Source organism: Protopterus annectens, chromosome 8.part0 (genome assembly GCF_019279795.1).
Source record: "Protopterus annectens isolate FY-2018-M chromosome 8.part0, PAN1.0, whole genome shotgun sequence".
Taxonomy (NCBI): Eukaryota; Metazoa; Chordata; order Ceratodontiformes; family Protopteridae; genus Protopterus; species Protopterus annectens.
The window spans coordinates 1,681,969,928-1,681,992,226 of record NC_056741.1 but is presented as its reverse complement, the minus strand read 5'-3'; the positions used below and the strand labels follow the sequence as shown (position 1 = coordinate 1,681,992,226).

Sequence of the window (22,299 nt, the reverse complement as noted above, 5' to 3'; positions counted from 1 at the left end):
AACCTTTTGGGACATCTGTAGAAAAAGATCTTTAGTCAGAAGAAAAAAGTATGCCCAATTTTTACTTGACACTGTCTTTCAGGGTTCCTATTAAATGTTTGAAGACACATTCTTTCGAATGCGTCTTGATCGAACTTGAATGCACGAAAAGGCAAAATAGCAAAAAAGCATATAAGCAAATTCTTTCCCTGGGAAAGAACTCACTTGGCCGCTTCTGTTACTTTGCCATTTTCATCACTGTAGTGCAATCTCATAGTTGGTATATTTAAGTTTATGTAATGTTTTAAATTTTTTTTTTTTTTAGTGGAACAGCGATTTTTTTCCCTTGGAAAAAAATCACTGTTCTAAGCATTCGAGATTGTAAGCTTTTGCTTACATGGGGTCGATAAATCATCGTTTGCTTTTTTAAGCATTCGATGATTTAACATAGACCCTGTCTTTCACATAGCCAATTCTTTGCCCATCTGACCACAAAGCTGTTTATTTTCTACTCTGCCATTAAACCCATAATATTGTTATGCTGGACAGTGTTAAATGCTCTCTCCAGTTCAAGATGTACAATACCCCAGAGGGTGATAAGCCATCATCCAGTACCTCACAAACTGACAGATAAAAATCAGAAGAATTGTAAGACAAATCCATAGTGAAACTAATCATGCTTAGAAATTGTTCATATCCTCTTGCTTTGTGTCTGAATAATGTAGATTAGCTAGGGTCACACCAGTTCTCAATGGCAGGGAGTGTAGTACATAAGGTTATGAACTAAATGCCTATTAGTCTGACATCCTTGTTAAGGACATGTTTTGAAAACTGTCTACCTACTATTATGGAGGCAGATAGTAAAATTAGGACTGTTTGTGATCTGTCTCAGCATGGTTTTATTAAATGTAGGTACATCTTTCACAAATGTACTGGATTTCTATGATTTTGTTAGCAGGGCTCTAGATTTTGGTATTAGTGTGGGAGCTGCTTATCTAGAGCTCTCCAAGGCTTTCAGTTATATCATACATCATGTAATTATTGGCTTTATCAAACAGCTTTTAATAAAGACATACATTGGAATCTGAGTGGCCAATTATGGCTAGTTAAACTATAATCAGTCAGTTACAGGCACTTGAGAGGCAGATTGAGCATTTCAGAGGTCTTCACACTGATGAACTTAGGACTTTAATGAATATTGGCATTATTCAGTCTAGAAACACATCTATGTAGAACATCATTAAGAACAATTCAGTTGCTAGGCTCTGATACAAACTTGCTTTAAACATAAGACACAGTGTACAACATACTGTATACCGTTAAAAATTGCTGGATGATTGGAAAGGTCCTTTGGTATACTCTTTAAATCTGGAGTCTGCATTTTGAGTGACCTTTTGGGTGATTCAAATTTCCTTTTAAAGCTATAAAACTGTGAATACTTACACCCGTCAAACAGAAGTAAAAAATAAGAGCAGTGGGGAAAGTAAGGAACATCAAGAAAAGGAATTTGATTTAGAGGATGATAGTCTACCTGGTAATGAAAATAATGAAAGGGATATGAAGAATGTCAACAGTCAACTTATGCACAACCTAAATCCTAACAACAAGATCGCAGTTCATGTCACAAATACTAAACATTTAATTAAGGATATGGATTTCAACCTGGAGCTAGACAGAATCAGCATGCAACTAAAAGAATTACACATTGTAGTTGCTTATGATATATTACTTATTATATTATTTATGATATAAGGAGATCCAGAATGAACATGTATCAGAATCTCCCTGACATGTGCATAAGGAGGGCCAGAATGCAGATGAATCAGAACCTCCCTGACACGTGGTATAAGGAGGGACAGAATGTGCATGTATGAGAACCTCCCTGACATGGTATAAGGAGTTACAGAATGTACATGAATCAGAACCTCCCTGACATGTGGTTTGAGGAGGGACAGAATATACATGTATCAGAACCTCCTTGACGTGGTATAAGGAGAGACAAAATGTGCATGTATCCTGATATGGTATAAGGAGGGACAGAATGTACATATGTCAGAACCTCCCTGACACATGGCATAAGAAGGTACAGAATGTGCATGTATCAAAATCTCCCTGACATGGCATAAGGAGGGACAGAATTTACATGAATCAGAACCTTCCTAACACATGGTATAAGGAGATCCAGAATGTACATGAAGCAGAAATTCCCTGATGTGGTATATGGACAGACAGAATATCTATGTACCAGAACCTCCCTGAAATGTGGTATAAGGAGGGACAGAATATATATGTATCAGAATCTTCCTGACACATGGTATAAGGAGATCCAGAATGTACATCAATCAGAACCTCACTGGAATAAGGTATAAGGAGGAACAGAATATATATGCATCAGAACTTTCCTGACACGTGGTATAAGGAGATCCAGAATGTACATCAATCAGAACCTCCCTGGTGTGAGGTATAAGGAGAGACAGAATATACATGTATCAGAACCTCCCTGGCATGGGGTATAAGGAGGGACAGAATGCACATGTATCAGAACCTCCTTGGCACGTGGTGTAAGGAGATCCAGAATGTACATGAATCAGAACCTCCCTGGCACAAGATATAAGGAGGGACAGAATGGACATGTATCAGAACCTCCCTGGCATGTGGTATAAGGAGATCCAGAATGTACATGAATCAGAACCTCCCTGACATGTGGTATAAGGAGGGACAGAATATACGTGTATCAGAACCTCCCTGACATGTGATATAAGGAGGGACAGAATGTACATCTATCAGACCCTCCCTAACACGTGGTATAAGAGGTACAGAATGTACATGTATCAGAACTTCCCTGACATAGAATAAGGAGGGACAGAATGTTCTGATTCATGTACATTCTGGATCTCCTTACACCACGTGCCAGGGAGGTTCTGATACATGTACATTCTGTCCCTCCTTATACCATCCCACTCTTAACATGTGACCTCATTCCCCACCAGCTTTCTTTCCTTACTTTCTTTTCCTATTTTTATCCTTATATATCCTTGCACTCTTCACCCCAAATCGTTTAGAGATTACCCAAGTCCTTCTGGCTAACCCATATTTCATTCACACTTGATTAAAACTCAGCCAACATCTATTCTCTTTCTTAATTTTTAAGCCACCCACCTTTTTTATTCATAGACTCAACAATCAAGTTATCACTTTTTCCATTTTTGGCATGTCCCTCCATATGCTTCTCAATCTCATGTTTTCTGTCTTACCAATCTAAAAGTTCTAAATTATTGCTCCATTATCCTTTAGTCATTCAACGGTGGTGGTGCTGTGGTAGCGTTGTCGCCTCACAGTTAGACTCTGCCCATTTGATTCTCAGTTAGAGTGTCTGCTGTATGGCGACATGCATGACTGGGCGTTCCTTCGGTGAAGGTTGTGCGTTAGGCCCGGCAAACCAGCACGTGAAAATCTACTGCCAATCATTAGTGGACCGGAGTTCCGCTGTGGTGACCCCTAACCAGGAAAAGCCGAAAGACACAAACAAACAAAATCCTTTAGTCATTCAACCACTCTCCACTACCAAAGTTCCTAGGTCCCTGACTACATTTTTATTTCACAAATTTGCTCTAGGATTGACTGGTATAATATGATGAGGGGAGGGGGTGTCTACCAAAAGTGATGCTACTGCTCTTAGTATTTAGTCTGAGTCCATTTTCAGTACACCAAGTGTTCACTTGGGAAAGTTCATTCAGGAAGCTGTGGGTGTCAGAAGGTGTTTTAACAACTATCCCCAGTTTGCTGTCATCTGCACAACTTTGTTAGCCAGAGATTTTGATTCTTTGATGAAAGTAAATGCCAAAAAGGAAAGTATCCAGTGCCAAGCCCAGAGGGACACTTCTTGATCACTTTCATACTTTTTGATGAGGCAACAGCAACTCATTCTGTGAGAGTTCAGTTTTTCAGAAAGTTTGCTATCCACCTTATCACATATGGTTCAATTTTTAAAGCATATAGCTTCCATACAGTGCCAGGCTTTGATGAGGTCAAGTTATACCATGAGTACTGTGTCTGTAATACTTTCTAAGAAGTTTACCAGATTCAGTAAAAAGGATCTATTGTTCTCAAAACCAAACTGTTAAGGCCCAAATCTACCAAGAGTTTGACTAGTCAAAACAACTCACCCCTTGAAATAGTATCAGAAACTAAACTACTTGGGGTCCAAATTGACAACCTACTTAAATTCAACTCCCACCTCCAAATAAACATTAAAAAAACACATCAAAAACTTGGCATGCTTTATAGACAGAAAGCCTACCTCACATCTGACACTAAAATCTCTCTCTCTACCTCCTTTCTTATCCCCTCCCTTCTCTATGGTGCCCCACTACTAACTAATCTTCAGTCCTCATTAAAAAACAGCTTACTTCCTGCTATAACAAAATTGCAAAATTCGCCACCAGCCATAAGTCCTCTACTCACCACTGTGTCTCCCTCCATAAGCTAAAATGGCTAGAACTTCCCAATCAACTAACTTACACCCAACTAACTCTAGCCCATAAGCTTATTCTAAACCCTTCACTCTGTCCCTCCCTTTCCTCTGCCTTTAAAATGCACCTACCTAGCAGAATTCTAAGGTCAAACAATCAAAATCTACTTGAAGTGCATAAACCTACTTATCCACCAGGAAAAAAACTTCTTTCCTTTAGCCTCGCTCGCCTCTGGAACTCCCTACCACCACTTATTCGCACCACCTCTAACCACTTCACCTTCAAAAAGTCTCTCTTCTTACATCTAGCAACACAGTGGGAATGCTCTTGCTCCCACCCCACATAACTAACTCTACTAAATCTCCTTCAATACCATATCCTACTTTATGTACCTACTATCTATGTTCTCTAATCTCTATTAATTTGTCTCTATTACTTGTAGGTCACTTCTTAATTGTATTAACTGTTATGACTGCTATTATACATGTGATAAGTTTTGCTCTTTCCTGCCTAAACAGTACCAATAACTCTCTGTACCTAGATTGTTAATGTAAACTGTTGAATGTATATTTGCTTGTTTTGGAGCTTTTCTCCCCAGGACTCCATTGAAAACGGGTTCATTATGGCCCAATGGACTATCCTGGTAAACCAACTGCAATAAATAAATAAAAAATAAATATTGTAATTTATGAGATCAGTTATAACACATTTCATGGTGTTACAGATAAGGCTTAAGAGGCTTGTAAGGCTGATAGGTCTTTAATTATTACCTGAGTAGATTGTAAGGCCACCTTTACAGAGGAGCATTAACACTACAGTGCACCAGTCATCGGGGACAAATCCAGTACCTAAACTGGGTTAAAAAACATATGCATTGGATGTGCATGGGCATGTTTAACAATATTAAACAACAAGGCATATTGTCAGGTCCCATGGAGGTAATATTTTTTGTCTTGGATAGGACTTTCAGTGAATGATCTTTTGAGATAATCGGGGGAAGTAACGGGTTCAGATATTTCAGGGCTTTGGATACATGCCTTGGGAGTGAAGTTGTCACAAATCTAGTTTGCCAGGAAGCTGGTAGTGTCCCCTGGATCAGAATGAGATCACGTTATTAAGTCACAGCTACAGTTATTTATTAATGCTAGTTTTGACAGGGAAAGTCCAACTGAGTGTTTTCAGCAAAGGTCAGGGGAATAAAGCTACACAATCTTTTAAGAATGAGAAGTAGCCCCAGCCTTGGTAATGTGACCTTTGATCACATTAGGTAAATGCAAGTGATATTTCAGGTGTTGAAAACAATGTGCTCTTTGATCAAGTTTGTGAATCCTTAGGCAACTATTTTCTTTTTTTTTTTTTTCAATAATCATTTTTTATTATTTTTCACAACCATATTACAAATTCACACATTATATACAATATATACAAAATGCTTCCATTGGTTAATTTCACATATATATCAACCTCATGTATTGATCAAAGGTACAGCACTAACAATCAAAAGGAAAATAATAAAAAAAATCCAACATTAACAGATCAAAGCCAACAATCTGTCTTTTCTGTACATTTTCTATCTAATCTAAGGTTGATTTAGAGGCAACTATTTTCTATCCTCTGGCATCTGAACAAGACATGAAAAGTTGTGAAACTTTACAGCACATCTTGGTGTTCTGAGCATCATTCCCTGGTTGTGTATGATACAAAAGCAATACAGAAGCCTCTCACCTTTATTTCTAGTACTGGGTCATTTTCTGAAAAATGAATAATTTGATTTTGAATTCAATAGAACAGGAAAATCAAGGGTTTGTTTTAATGGTTATCCTGTTTATGGAAAGCAAAGAAAAACTTCTTTGATGTTTTAAGTTTAAGTGATGCAACATTTGAGATTTTGGTCTGACAATAGTGTGATATAGACCTGTGTGGAAATATGTATACACGGGAGAATGGTGCAGGACACCTGCAAAGTGAAATAGTGCTCTTATCAGTGCTGATTGGTGGGATTTGGGCCATCATTGAATAGATGCCAGCAAAGCCACAGATCACTTCTATGACTACATGAATTGTCACCTCCCATCGACTGTCACTGTAACATACACAGGATATGGGAAAGAATGAGCTAGACTTAGAGGTGGAAGTTTAATTGTCAACAGCAGTAGATCCCAACAAGTTAAAAGTATAAAGGAGCATACCCATATTATCAGATGCAGAGTAGCACAAATTTAAATATTAAAATAACTTGTCTTCCACTTCTCGGCAAAATCCTTTGGAATGCCAATAGTTGGAAGGAATGCAGGGAGTTCATTCCTCAAGACATTGAAAATGCATCCCTGGAAGTATTTTATCCATCTGAAATTAGAAAACAAAAATGTTGAAGCTTAGAGTTAGATGGAGAATCAAAGTGGGAACCAAATAATGAAAAAAAAACATAAAGGTTTTAGGACTCTAGATCCCTTTATTTGACATTAAGATGATAGTTTGCTTTTAAAATTGCCATCTTGGAAATTAAATGTTGTGATTCATATTTGCTTCATAAGAACTTATGTTCAGATGTTTAAAACCCTATGTCAGTGGCAGAATGGTTTAGTTGTTTTCCGTTCTCTTGTTTATTGATATTTCAAAGGCTGGTTGTGCTGTGCATTAGAATCCTCATATGATCCAGGTTGAGGTGGACTGTAAATGCCAGGTGTGCAGGTCTGGCAGCCCTCAACTGGAATGTGTTGAAGTAGCTGTCTCTATCCAAATGAGACCAAAAACTTGTGTATTATAGTCAGGAATATACACTACCTCCTCACATCAGGAAGCATTAATCACATTGAACTGGAAAGGGTCTGGAGTGTAAACATGAAAACCATATCAAAACATATGGAAGAACCAAAACTATGGTGTTTGCAAGTCTCTAAGAGTCACATATGCTCTAGGACATTTGGGTTCACAGCAGTTATAGAGCACCACTGATTAGGGGGGAAACAGCTGTTATCCCTAAGTAGAGAACTTTAGTTCTCATGTTCAAATAACATTTAAGAGTACAAAAGCTGTAATATGGCTGCCACTAATACACAACACAGATCCTCATATAAAAAGCAGCCTTATCTCACTAAACTCTAAAAATTACTAAGGACTAGTATAAGATTTTATTTCAGATCATTAAGGTACCAGTGTCATGAAATAAATTAAGGTTAAGTACTCTGATTACTGAGAAGAGGCCTTTGGAATATCCTCTCTGAAGAAGGAAATAACTTGGCTCTGTTGTGTGACATAGAAAACTACTAGAGTCTTCATTATGAACATGGAGGCCATTTGCAGGTCAAAAAATGGATGAAGAATTGGAAATTATAGATGTCCAACTTTAATTTTAGGAACACTTAATGATGTTTCTAGCATCCAGTTTGTTGGGCATTAAAGATTACAAAAATAAGTGTCGGAGACTTCCAGTAAATGAAGAACATGTATTCACAGTCAAGTCTGAAAAAGGGTATCATTGCATCTTTCATTCTGGAAATGTAACAGAAAAGGCAAGTACCTACCATTGTTTTTTCTTGAGACCAATTTAATGCTGCTTTTCATACTGGGGAAATGGGTACACAGAAGAACAGGAAAGATATTCCTCCTGATACCATACATGTTCTTTATAAATTTCACCACACATCTATCTGGGAAAGTACAGTTGTGCAAGTAAACTTAGCATAACAGTAGATGTCTGAATGATCACTGCTGCAGCAGTCTTAGCTAAATGGGTTATATCCTGTTAAGGATATAACAGCTGGTCAGCTTCCAAAGTTTCAGGGTACTTTCCATGTGCCTAAACTGTAAAACAATTGGAGCTGAGCTGACTAAAAGGCAAGTTTGGGGGAGAAGCCCTTCATGACATTCTGCCATCAGAGACAGGGAGGCTGAGCCCTGAAAGGCAATGTTAAGAAAAAAATAAATAAATGTTCACACCCTGGCGTTTGCGCTTGTTTCCTGCCTTTCCTGTAACTAGTTAAGTCCAGATACAGATTTGCTGTATCCAGGACTGTTGGTAAGCCTCTGAGCCCCCCAAGCCTTTCTGTGTTGGAGGGAAGCCTTCTAGCTTATCAGTGGGAGTGGTAAGCACAAGGTAGCCTATCTACTACAAGAGGAATGGTTTCTGGCCCAAAAAATGTATTTTATTGGCCGTTTGAGCAGTTTTTCCATCTCTTTCAACTCTCTGGTTTAAAAGCCTGCGTTTGTGCTTGTTTCCCACCTTTACTGTAACTAATCTAGTCCAGGTACAGATTTGCAGTATCCAGGACTGTTTGTAAGTTTCTGAGCCTCCCAAGCCTTTCTGTATTGGAGAGAAGCCTTCTAGCTTATCAGTGGGAGTGGTAAGCACTAGGTAGCCTATCTACCACAAGAGGAGTGGATTCTGGCCCAGAAATTGTAGTTTCATGGCTGTTTGGGTAGTTATTTCCATCTCTTTCAACTTTCTGGTTTAAAATTCCACATCTGTGCTTGTTTCCCAACTTTCCTGTAACTAATCTAGTCCAGATACAGATTTGCTGTATCCAGGACTGTTTGCAAGCTTCTGAGCGGTGCCAAACTCTGCTCTTCAATTTTTCCTTTAGATCTGCTAGTTCTCTCCTATTCTGCACTTTTACTAGCTTTTTACTTTAGCACTTTACCAGATTTCTTGTAGCAATTATTGTAGCACAGAAAAGTGCTACCAGCACTAAACGTTCTACAAGGAAATAGCTCCAGTACGTATTAATGCCTACCCCTCCAGGCATGTCTGAAAGTTAGTTTCCTGTGCTTCCTCCTATTAATCTGGTGAACTGGGCATCCTGAGGCATGTATCAACTGTCTCATGTACACTGACAACCCTCTCCTCTTACCTCCCAACACCCAGACTTGTGAGAGATGCACTTATATATCCAAACTGAAAGGCATGCACTCTCCAGCCAAGACCAGAATAGCTGATCAAGAGGAGAAGGTCAACAGTTGCACCACACCACATGGAACACATGGCCCTCCAGAACACACACCAGCACTACCTTCACATAAAAACACAAACCACACGCACCCACCTTCATGGAGGCTCCCAATAAAAATCTACCCAAACAGCAGAAACCTCCAAAGCAGAAACACACTCGACCACCACAACACAACACTAATCACGAGACACATCACTCTCCTAAACAGTGTTTCACTCAACCAAAGCCCCTAAGGAAAAACAGCACACCCAACAAACTAGTCATAGGTAACTCGATAGTGAGGCACACTGATGTCCCACTCACTAGGTTGAATAAGGAGAAAGCAACAGTCAGCTGCCTGTCAGGTGCCAGGATCCACCACATAATGCACACACTCAGGTCTCTCAACAACAGGTACAAATATGACTCTGTCATTGTACATGTGGGTGTGAATGACCTGAGACTTACCTCCCTGGACTACATGAAAAGAGACATGGTGGAGCTCTCGGATTATGTAGCCCAGGCGGGTATGACCCTAGCCCTGAGCAGCATCCTACCATCACCCAGAATGATACCACATTACAAACAGAAATTGACTGATTTCAACAATTGGCTAAGTTTCTGGTGTCATTCTGAGGGGATCCAATATCTGTCTGCCTGGGATAACATGATTGACAGACCTCTATGCTTTGCCAAGAGATGGCCTGCATCTGTCACCTCTGGGCTTCCGGATACTGGCCAAGGCTCTTGCCACCCCATATAGTGCCTTTTTTTACATGGTGTTCCAAAGACCAAATTACCACTGCAACAGCTACAAACAAATGCAATCTGAGAGTCATGCTGCTCAACGCTAGAAGTCTAAATCTCAAAATGCACTCGCTCGAACACTCCTTAAAATGGAGAACAACAAAATTTGTGCTGTAACAGAGACCTGGTTCAAGGCAGCAGAAAGCAGCCCTGCACTACCAGGCTATAACTCATTCCACACCTTTCAGCCCCAGAACTTGGACCGAAGCTCCAAAGGTGGTGGTGTTTCCATATTCATAAAGGATGCACATACCTCCAGACTGGTAGCCCAACATAACGCATCTGAGATCTGAGATACTTCAGGTCCAGCTAACACTGGGTAAGACAGCGATTCAGGTTGTAGCCTGCTATAGGTCCCCAACCATGTCCCAAGACTCACACTCCATGTTCCTATGCACCCTGGAGAATATTAGGGGCCAACCTAACACTCTCATACTGGGCAACTTCAACTACCCCTCAATTAAATGGGAACACTACTCATGTACCAATACACTTGCCAAATGCTTTCTGGAATTCATTAATTCCAATGCCCTGTACCTGCTCATTCTTACCCGCACTAGAGGTAGCAACATCCTTGACCTGGTCATTACTAACATGGGCGACTGTTGCTCTACACCAATAGTCAACTTCTCCCTGGTTAGATCTGACCACAAACTAATCACCTTAGAAATCCACATCTCTCACACCACCACCCCTCCCCCCCACAAAGGTAACCACCATGAAAAACTTCTCCAAAGCTAACTTTGAGCTCCTAAAAACAGAGGTGGCTAACTTCACGGCACCCATGCAAATGGAGAATAGTTGCATGACCGCCAAATCATACACCAGTGCACTATACAAACACATGCAAAATGCATGGATCTCGCCATACCCAATAGAACCAAGATGGTCTCCTCAAACAAAAGGAAGCCAATCTTGTGGCCCCCTGACAAACTCTACAACAGAAGGAGGATACTGATGCAGAATAAGGTGAAGTCCCAAGACTGAAAAAACTCCCTTGTCAGCCTCAACAAAGGGTTGAGATCCCGCATCAAATCCTCTAAAGCTAGCTATGAAAACAGAATTGCAGCAGATAGTAAAGACAACCACAAGGCCTTCTATAGTTATGTAAAGAATGTCCATGGCAATACCCAGATTTGCTCTGAGCTACTGCACAGTGGTACCTCCTATACTGAGCCAACAGGTATTGCCAATATAATGGCTGACAGATTCAGTGCTAAATTTACCCCTCCCACCAAAGGACCAATCACAATACCAGTAAATTGCCATGCACCCAGTATTACTGCTGCACAGGTTAAAACAGCACTGTCCAAGGCCAAGAATACAACTTCTATGGGACCTGACAATATCCCTGGCTGTGTTCTACATGAACTACAGAGTGAACTGACACCTCACCTGTGTGCCCTGTTCAATCGCAGTCCCTAACCGAATGGTGGACTGCTACAGTCATCCCACTCCACAAAAGGAGGAGCAACTATAGACCCCGGAAATTATTGCCCCATTAGTCTGATGAGTCTGATATGCAAAGCTATGGAACGCATCATCATGGACCTAATAAACAAGGATATAGGGAATCTCCAAACTCTGGATCCTAGACAGTTTGGTTTTGTGAATGGTAGATCATGCCTGCTCAGCTTGGTTGATTTCTTTGAGTCAGTCACGTGAGCTGTGGATGAAGGCAAGGTGGTTCATACAGCCTACCTTGATCTGGCCAAGGCCTTTGATACCATTCCCCGCTCAAGAATCATAGAAAAACTCACTAAGCTAGGCATCAACCCCCTATATCATTAGGTGGGTTGCAAACTGGCTCACAATGTGAAAGTAGCTGACTCCAAGTCAGACTGCCGACCAGTCACGAGTCGAGTCACACAGGATTTGGTCCTGGGTCCTCTCGTGTTTGATATCTACTTGTCTGAAGTCCAGGCCAACATGAAGGGAATCTGGCTGACAAAGTTCGCAGATGATTGCAAGTTGGGAGCTATTATTAACTCTCCAAGTGATGTTGACATCCTACAGAAAGGCCTCAATGAGACCAACGACTGGTGTCAGAACCATGGCCTTAAGCTCAATGCAAAAAAAGTGTTGTCATACCCCTTGGAAAAAGCCCAGTTCCCATGAATTACCACATTGATGGTAGTCCACTGAACACAGAAGGTGTTATAGGAGATCTGGGAAGACAGGTTGACAGCAACCTCTCTTTTGACCACCATGTTGCCACTGTGGTCAGAAAGTCCTTCTATATGGCACATCTCATTACTAAGGGTTTTGCATCCAGGAAGAAAGAGGTCATTGTCTCCTTGTACTCTTCCCTCATTAGGCCAATCATCCAGTACAATGCCCCATTTGTCATGTACCTCACTAGACACCTGCAGTAACTGGAGAGGCCACAAAAGTACCTCACAAAGAGGATCCTAGGCCTTAAACACTTGCCCTGTATGGACAGACTCAAAAAACACCAACTATTTTCTGTCTCATATCGCCTACTTAGAGGTGATCTCTGCTTGACTTACAAAGTCATGTCTGACCCAGGTCTGTTAGAAATGCTACATCTGAAGAAATCCCAATCCCTCCGCACCACACGCTCCAGAGACCTCAACCTCATTATCACAATCAACAGAATATGCTGGAGGGACAGGTTCATAACACAGAGACTGCCCATGCTATGGAATAGACTTCCCATACATGTCAAGCAGAGCACTTCACTGGCCTTCTTCAAGAGAAATCTTGATGAGTGGATGGGAAATAGATAATTCCCCCTGGGGATCACTCCAGTGGGTCTACTCGACAGAGGCACTAGGAACTAAGGTCGGGTGGCATGATGCCAAGGTAATCCTATGGGCTACGCTTGTAAAGGCTCCAGGACCATTAGCCTAGTACACACCTATGAACCTATAAAAAAAAAAAAAAGTGAGATGGAGGGAGGGAACAGCTGCTGTAGTAGTATTCATTTGAACATCTAGAATAGAGTCAGCCTTGACCCTGCCTTGGATAGTTTCATTATGGTAAGCATAACAATAGGTAACAAATAGCCTTGGACAACCATTTGGGACAGGTTGTCCCTTCCTCTTATCTTCACAAGAAATGAACAATTAATCAGAAGATATGAAATATTTATTTCTGTCAAGATAGATTATGAGTTTTCTTTGAAATCCAAGGTATGGAGTATCCTTTCTCCCTCATTTTTAGGTTCAGGAGAAAAAAATGGGAAGCTGGATGGGTTTGGCTTAAAGTAAACTCTAATAGTACTAGAGGCATAAAAGAAGGATTAGTTCTCAAAGAAACTTGTCACTCAGGAAAATGAGATGGGGTTGACTTACCATATGAGCTTGCAACTCAGATACTATTCTTGTAAAGGTCGGAGCAATCAGTAAAACTGTTTCCATGTTAAGAACCTCAAGTCAGCCAGATTAGCTAGTTCAAATGGAGCAGGTATTAGCTTCTCTAATACAAAATTAAGATCCCAAGGAGGAGCCACCAGCTTTCTTAGGGGCTTATTATGCAAAACCCCTTTCAAGAGCATTTTGACATGAGACTGCATTGAAAGAGGATTCATGGGCAGACATGCTGAAATCGCCTATAAGCAAACCTTGACAGAGGAATAAGAAAGGCCACAGGATGCTAGCTCACAGCAATATTGTTAAACCAGAGAATAATTATCCCTGAATGGGTTTTGGTTATGTTGTTGGCACCAACTGCAAAACCTTTTCCATTTGCTTCCATTTGCTAATATGTGATTATCTAGTAAGAGACTTTCTTGCTTCCATTTGTACCTGCTTGCACGTCCTCAGTAAACAGGTGCCTAAAAGGAATTAAGACCATATAAGCCAGGCAGTTAATTGAAGATGATTGGTGTCAGAGTGTATTAAACATCCCTGTTATTGTGTAAGTAGATCCAGACTGTGAGGGAGCTTGCAGTATATGCCCCTGGCCATTTCCAAAAGAAGGGAGAACTATGTTTGCCTACACCAGAAGGGATTCACCACAATGACCTTAGAGGATTTCACCTGAATCTTCAGGAATACCCTGGATATTAATGGAAAGGGTGGAGAAGCGTACAAGGTCATTCCTGTGCAAGGAAAAGAAAATGCATCTGTTTCTCAGGCCTTCTTACATGGAGTCCTGGAACAGAATCTCACCAGCCGATTGTTCAGAAAGAAGGCAAAGAAGTCTACTTGAGAAACTAACCACAGGTTGATTAAATCTTGGAAGACTCCCTGTTCTAGTTTCCATTGATAATACTCTGCCCGACTCCTGTTCAGATTATCTGCCACAACATTTTGCTCTGACAGAATGGAGGATGCCTGCAGAATGAGATTTTGCTGTGAAGCTATACTACAAGCTAACATGGCTAGTCTGAAAAGAGGGTATGACCTGGTTCACCCTTGTTTGTTGATGTACCACATGACTGCAGCATTGTCTGTAACCACTTGAAGAGGTCCCGTGGGACCAAAGATGGTTCAGAGAGTTTAGTGCCTTGATCAGGGCAAGCACCTGTTTGATATTTATGTGATTGCATCTGTCTTTGGTGTCCCACACCCCCTGCATTTTGATCCCTTCTGAAACTGATTCTCAAGCAAAGTCTGAAGCATATCTGGTGACTGACTGCTTTGGAGCAGGACGGGACAAGCAAAGACCTGGATTTAAGGATATCTGTTGTCTCCAACAAAAGAATTCTCTTGTGATAAACCCCACCCACTGGGACTATATTGGGACCAAAGAGATTTCAAATAAGCCTACATTTTTCTCATGTGGAGTCTTGACAGGGGTATTGTGATAATCATACAGGCCATGAGACCCAAAATCCTGAAGTATTCCTTTACAGTGACTGGACTCTGAGTTGAAAACCTTACAAATAGATCTAAATAAAGGTCTATTTTTCCCTGTGAAAGAAAAGCTCTTTGAACTGAGGTGTCTTGTTGACATCCCTGGTACATAATCTTGTCTGATGGAGTCCGGAAAGATTTTTCAATATTCTCTTAAAATCCCAGCTTTTTTAAGAGATTTGTCAACAAAGAGAGAGATAGAGAGAGATTAATGACACTTTTAAAAGGCTCTGCAGAGATAAGCACGTTTTCTAATAATGGAAAATATGGATATCCTGCAGTCTGCAGTGTGCTATCACAGGAACTAGACACTTTGTGAATACTCTTGGTGCAGTGTATAGACCAAAGGGTATGCAGAGAACTGATAATGTGATCCATACATGCAAACTTTATGAAATGTCTGACGTTTGGATGAAAAGGGATATGGTGATAAGTATCTTTTAAGTTTAGTGTCACCAGGAAACTTGAAAGAGGAAGAAGAGGTAAAATGTTGTGAAATGATATCATTCTGAATTTGAGTACTATCACAAACAGGTTTAGGAATGAATGATACAGAACTGGTCTCAAAGCATTTTCTTTCTTTGGCGCTATGAACATCCTTGAATTAAAAATCTTCCCCACCTAGGAAGAAGAAACTGGTTCTATCATTCCTTGGGACAGCATGTGATGAAGAACAGGTGGAAACAAAAGAGTCTGAGCTGAAGTATAAGGAAGACCCCCAGAAAGGAGGAATTTCTTCCCATTGCCATCTGTAACTTAATAAATAATTTTCAGAATCAATTTGTTTGAAACAAGCTGTTTCCAAATAGAAAAATGGAGATTCAGACTTTCTGGAAGGAAAAATGGGCCATGATGGGAGGGGGTCACAAGCTCTCTTGAACAATCATTCAGGCTTGCTGGACTGTCATTGGTTTTAGGAAGTTTGAGACTTCTTTTTGGAAAACCCTTCCATTTCTTCTTAAATGTCTGTTTACCTGAATTTTGTTGAGACTGTTTATTCTGTTTTTTTTTTTGTCAAAACTGGATGAGAACATAAAAAAAATCCCTTGGAAAATTTGGAAAAGGAGGAATGAAAAATCTTAGAGTTTCCCTGGATCAGCTTTCACCACACTTTTTGATCTTTTCTGTAGCAGAGGGGCCAAACACAAAATCGCTATCCAAGGGAGAATTTAAAAATCTGCTTTTAACATCATCTGGGAATTTCTGAGAATGCAGCCATGCAGACCTCCTTAAAACAGTAGCAGTGGCCATAGTCCTGGAAGAAGTATCAACAACTCATACAGACACTATAAACAATGAGTAGTGAAAAGTGCAATAAAAGAAACTAAGTTATTTAAAGATTTTTCCTTGCCAGAAGAAACTGCACATAAAACATTCCTTGCACTTTCACAATTTGTCTGAACAAACTTTATCACATGAGCCTGACAATTCAAAATTCTGAAAATTAATGTTATAGATGAGGTCTATATTAGTACATCGAAGTATTACTACTTCGAATGTACTAATATTGAACCCTTTGCATCGAAAGCTGAAAACAGCAAAGCTGCAGAATATTGAATACTTTCCTAGGGAAAGTATTCGGTGGGCCATTTCTGCAGCTTCGCTATTTCCTCGACTGTGGAGCAAAGGTAATGGACTGGGTTAAGGTAAGTGTGCGATAGGGACCTTAGGGTTAGGGAGCAGGTAAGCTGAGTGTGCGATAGGGACTTTAGGGTTAGGGAGCGGGTAAGGTGAGTGTGCAATAGAGACTTTAGGGTTAGGGAATGGATAAGGTGAGTGTGTGATCGGGACTATAGGGTTAGGGATGGAGTAAGGTGAGTGTGCGGTAGTTACGGACCTTAGGATTAGGGTTGGGTTAAGGTAAGTGGATAGCTAGTGTATGTATGGTTTAGTATAGGGTTTTGTGAAGTGTATGTCTGTGGATTATGTATTCTGGTGTGCTTGTGTTGTGTGTATGTTTGTTGGAACAGCAATTTTTTTTCCCTGGGAAAAAAATTCACTGTTCTGAGTGTTCGATGCTGTGGTGTTTTGAGTGAAATGGTTCGATATTAGAACATTTGATGTAGTAATACTTTGATGTTCTAATATAGACCCTTGTAGACGTATACACGTTTCCTATACCTGTCAATAATTGTCCCACTCTTATCAGAAAGAGAAGGACTGGAATTAACTAAGTAATTAGCAGCAGTGGGATAAACTTAAGATATAGCTCCTGGGACAGTTTTTGGAGTAGCATCTACAAATGTAAAAGACTGAGGAACTTTATACATCTAATCTGCCTTTTTTGGGTCAGCTGGCTGACTGTCAGGAAAAATGCAGGCAGTAACACATGCATAGAACAGGAGGAACTGGTGTAGGTTCTGAAAAATCCTTCTCTAACAAGTGACAGTATTTTCTGGGGGACTGAAAAACCTTAATGTTCTCTCACTGAAAACACTGGCAAATTCTAGCAATAGTCTCAGAGAAATGACACCCCCATAGGTAAAATCAGAAACTGAGCTCTCCTCTGAATCTGAATCAGAAATCTGAGGAAAAAACCTTGTAACCATCTTGATCAAATTCAGAAGCTTGACTGTCTTTCAAAAAGTAGGAATCCTTCTTTCTTTTACCAGAAACTACTGTACAGCAAAAACAAAGTACTTTGAAAAGTTCTGGAACATCAATAGAATAGTTTGGAAGGGCAGGTATGGATACCACTGCTGTGGGACAGATTCCGTAGTCACATAAAGCAAAGTGCATTCCCGTCCATTTTCAAAACAGAAAATTTACCCCAGAACTGCCTCCTGTGCTACTAATGGACAGAGGCATATTCTTAATGCTTTATCCTATGCATAGGACCCTTCAAATTATCAGTACTTACGTATTATCGCAACCACGTTACAAATGTGTGTAAGTAATGCTGCCAAAATGTGAAACCACATCACTCCTGAAATTATTTTCTTAAGTTAATGTTTATCTGTAGATACAAAGAAAGACATATTCTGAAAGGATGCTGGCAGCGGCTCACTTTCATGAATAAATAAATAATTACAACTAAACTGATGAAATGCAAAATTTCTTAACACCTATTTCAAGTTTACCTAACATTTTATATTGAAACCTAATTAAACAGATACATTTAAAACAGTATAATCTGAAAGGAAAACATATTCTCCTCAGAAATGAGTTAGTCACAGCACACACACGCACGCACACACACACACACACACACACACACACACACACACACACACACACACACACACACACACACACACACACACACACACACACACACAGCAGACAGAGAAACTCACATGCGTGCTTCTGTTGCAGCTGCTTTAACATGTGAGGAAAGTATTCATACGGTAAGTGTACTTTTACATTTCTTTCAATCCACAGTATCAACTTGCCAAAACCTCATTTGCAAGTGTAATATTTTTGTAGAGGGACAAGATTTAACATGATCACAGGAAAAAAAAATAGTGAGATGCATCACCTGGTGCTCTGCAAGGTAACTGAAAAAAAATGAATTAAAGCACTGTTTGCAGTGTCCAACAGACAGCATTTAGCCACAAACTGTCTCAGAAGTGCTTGTTTGTGTCTCTGAATGTTGGGCATTTGAGCCCACATTTGCTCAAATTTTGCATGACGTTATCAATATACATTTTTATGGTTTTGTTTTAAATCCCATAAACGCTGGAGAAATCGTTCTTTCTAACGACAACAGTGGACAACAACAAGACATTGTAGAGATTTAATATCAGTCTGTTTAAAACTGGCCTGTGAATACACATTTGTAACGTGGGTGTGATAATACTTAACTACCAAATTATCTATGATACAATCTCATTTATTCTCATTTGGAAAAATATACCATTGAATGGGTAAGGCCCATATATAACCAAATGGGATAGGTTATTTTGAGCATGAAAAGGGAAACTGGCTAGGCTTAAAATGGCCTGCAAGGGCAGCTAGCCTAGTGTTTACCTATGAACTTATAAGAAGTACCACTAGCCTTAATTAAACCTTAAGCCAGAGCTAGTAAACTACTCCTAGACAATGAAATTTGAGGAGGAGTAGATACATGCTTGGTTTTCTATTACTTTTTTGACAGGAAAATGGGGCTAACACAACACTGTTACAAATGGCAGCAGCTGCTTCCCCAGAGATGGACACAGCATTCTGACACAACAGGGAAACCCTCCCTTTTCCCTCTCTCAGGGTCAACAACAGTGGCTCTCCCTTGCCCACTGAGGGGAATACCATTTGCCACAAAGAACATGGCTAACCCATAGCCCATAGTGGCTGTACAAGTTACACCAGAGAGATCTGGTGGTAAAAGATTAATGGTCTGGGTACAAGTGACCACAGCAGAGTCATCCATGCTGTTTGTGAGACAGGATTTCAAACCCACCCAGGTGTGGGGCTTTGGCCCCCCACCCCCCCAACTACATATATCAACTCTGAGACTGCACTACAGTGGGGAAAAGGGGTTTGAAAGACTGCTGTGTGTGAAACGGGGAACTGTTGGCCACCTGGCTACTTTCCCCACCTCACAGGTTTGAAGAAATGAACGTTCAATGAGTGAACATTTGCTGAATTGGGTTCGATGTTTAACTTTCCAATAGTTAGTCCATTCAATGGCTGAACATTGATCCAGAGAAAACATGGATAAGTCTGAAGGCCTTGGACTTCAAAAGCATATAATGTCATTCGTGATTTGTTTGCATATGTGAGGCATATATTTCTTATGCAGAAATGAGGTATATCATGGAAGCATTGATTGTGTAGGCCTTTTTGTGAACTCATTGCAAGGTTTTCAAATAGGGCAAGCCAGTTATGATATGAGACCAGAGTCAATGCTACAATCCAGTGTGTTAGGCCAGGGTATTCAGTAACTCCTGAACTTTTTTTCACCACATTTTCTTCTTAAGTATGACAGTTTTCAGACATATAACTCTCCAAAGAGAGAGTTATCTGGAAAAAGCCTCATGAACTAAGATGGATCAAATAAAATTTTGCAGATCAGGGTCACAGGAAAATGGAAGGTACTGTACATAAAATTTATTTCATAAACTAATGACAAATATAGCAAATTGCCAAGATAAGAATAATAAAATGAAAACTAAACAAGCTTTGAGTACCAGGATCACCAGACAAGTTACAAAGTGCACATTTAGTCATCTCAACAGAAAATACTGAGCACTCAAGCATGTCTTCCCTCTCATTAGCTGGCAAACAAGGTTGTCATATTAAGTTCTTGTTGTGTTTCCTGTCTCTCTTTTTTCAGTTAATGCATGAGCAACTAAACCTAGCAAAAACAGTTTTAAAATTGGCAGCAGTACAGCTTATTGTTTTTTTTTTTCTTTTGATTTGCAGGTTTTTTCATCTTCCTTTGGTTCTGTGCCATGAATTGCCCCAGTAAAGCAAAAGAGACAAAGCAAGAAGGAAAAGTGACTCTCTCTGCAGCTGTAGTGACAATCTCCAGTTCTCAGTAGTGGCAGTGTATCAGACATGGTCATGTATCACAAGACAAATTTGTCATATGCATTAAGATATCTGTAACCATCTTTATGTTTGAGATGTTGTGAAGTTTTCTTCACTATCGTTGGTTTTACGTGGAGATGTTATAATAATTGCAGAGTTCAAAGAACTAGTAATGCAGTGAACCCTAATTTATTTTGTACAAACATACTAATTACAATCACTACCTACATTAGTGAAGTCTATATGGATAAATTGCCCATGATGTAATATACCCTTAAGTGTAGAAAATGAATATAAAGTCTTCAGCAAAACCAACAGTCCATTCAAACTTCACTTTTATGGTAATAGCTTCATAGTTAGTTATTGAACTCTGTTAATTGCTGTAATGAACAGTATTTCTGTATATTGCAACACAAATCCAACCCCGTGTATTGCTTGTATGATTGAATTAATTTTTCTTGAATTTAAGATAAGTTTGTATGCATATCCATCATTGTTTGTAGTATGATGTAATGAGAATTAACTCTGTCTACTGTAGATTGCAGTGTGGATGCAAATGTGAATTTCATTTTACTCCTTTTGTCTTACCAGAGGTGTTGCTGTCTCTGTATTCTGTCTGTAGGTTATGTGTATATATTTCTCATTTGCAGCTTTTCTCCAAAGCCTGCTCTGAAAAGGGGTTCTAGTGCCCAGTCAGACTTTCCTAGTAATCAAATACAATAAATAACATAAATAAATAAATAAATAAATATTAAGGATGCAGTCCTGGAAAGAGGAGACTAAGCTACTTTCCCCAACTGCAACAGAGTATTGTCTGGTTAGGTGACTTACTTAGAGTCCTATAAATGGATACTGTGGGAGTCAGGCACTTGACTACAGGATGCTGGTCATTAACAGCTCATAATTAGTCCTCTGCACTAACTGCCGGACTACCTCATTTTCTTTTTTCTGCTAAGATACTCAGTGGTAATGAATTAATCAGGGCAGCCCAAGCTTTTGTTTCATACTGCAGGATCGCCAAGTGTTTTCAGTCCAAACAAAATATATGGTACCTCCACCATGTCCTGGTTCGGTCTGGGAAAAATATTTGAGGAGCAGCCAGATGAGGCCTCTATGTAAGATGTCAGAAGCACCATAAATTTTATTTCGAAATTTTTAACTGAGGCAGAGCACTGATCCCATTTGACCGATTTAAGTCTCAGCCCGGGGAAAACACAATAGATACATGACATTATATGCAGAGAAAATGACAAAATGAAATATATACATATATTATACACACGGTAAATATCATAATTGGCTTGAGAGTATAAAAGCAATAGATAAATGACATTATATAGAGAGTGACCAAAAAACAGTATATGCATATACATCGAATCCTAGTTTGGGGGGATTGGAGGAGGGATATGACTGGTTAAGATCTCTAAGGTTGTTAAATTCGTGCATTTCAGAATAGTGTGGAAGCTACTCAATGGAAGGCATCTTTCATGATATGTTTAAATAGTTGAGAGGCAAGTAGAAAGTCAGCACTTTGTTTCACAGGTAGCCAGTTAACTTTTTCAATGGTTTTGCAGTGATGTTTATTTCTTGGAAAAAGGGTGATGAATCTGCAAATTACATTTGAAATGGACTGAATGGTAGAATTGTAGTGGTGCAGCACTTAGCGTTGTCACCTCACAACAAGTGGTTCTCTGGTCTGATTCTTGGCTGGAATGACTTCTGTACAGAGTCTGCATCTCCTACCTGCATGCATTGGTTTCCTGTGGGTGCTCAGGTTTCCTCCCACATTCCAAAGACGTGTCTGGAGCATGTCTACCCAGG

At 39.9% G+C, this 22,299-nt stretch overlaps 1 protein-coding gene across 1 annotated transcript in view; it reads left to right on the top strand.

Annotated features, from left to right (window-relative positions):
- Nucleotides 1-22,033, top strand: part of LOC122809600 (adhesion G protein-coupled receptor G3-like) — a 311,354-nt gene extending 289,321 nt beyond the window's left edge. Inside the window, exon 4 of the mRNA XM_044081217.1 lies at nt 20,371-22,033. Coding sequence (XP_043937152.1) covers nt 20,371-20,489 — 119 coding nt within the window. The 3' untranslated portion in view covers nt 20,490-22,033. The remainder of the gene's footprint in view (nt 1-20,370) is intronic.
- Nucleotides 22,034-22,299: the final 266 nt, after the last annotated feature.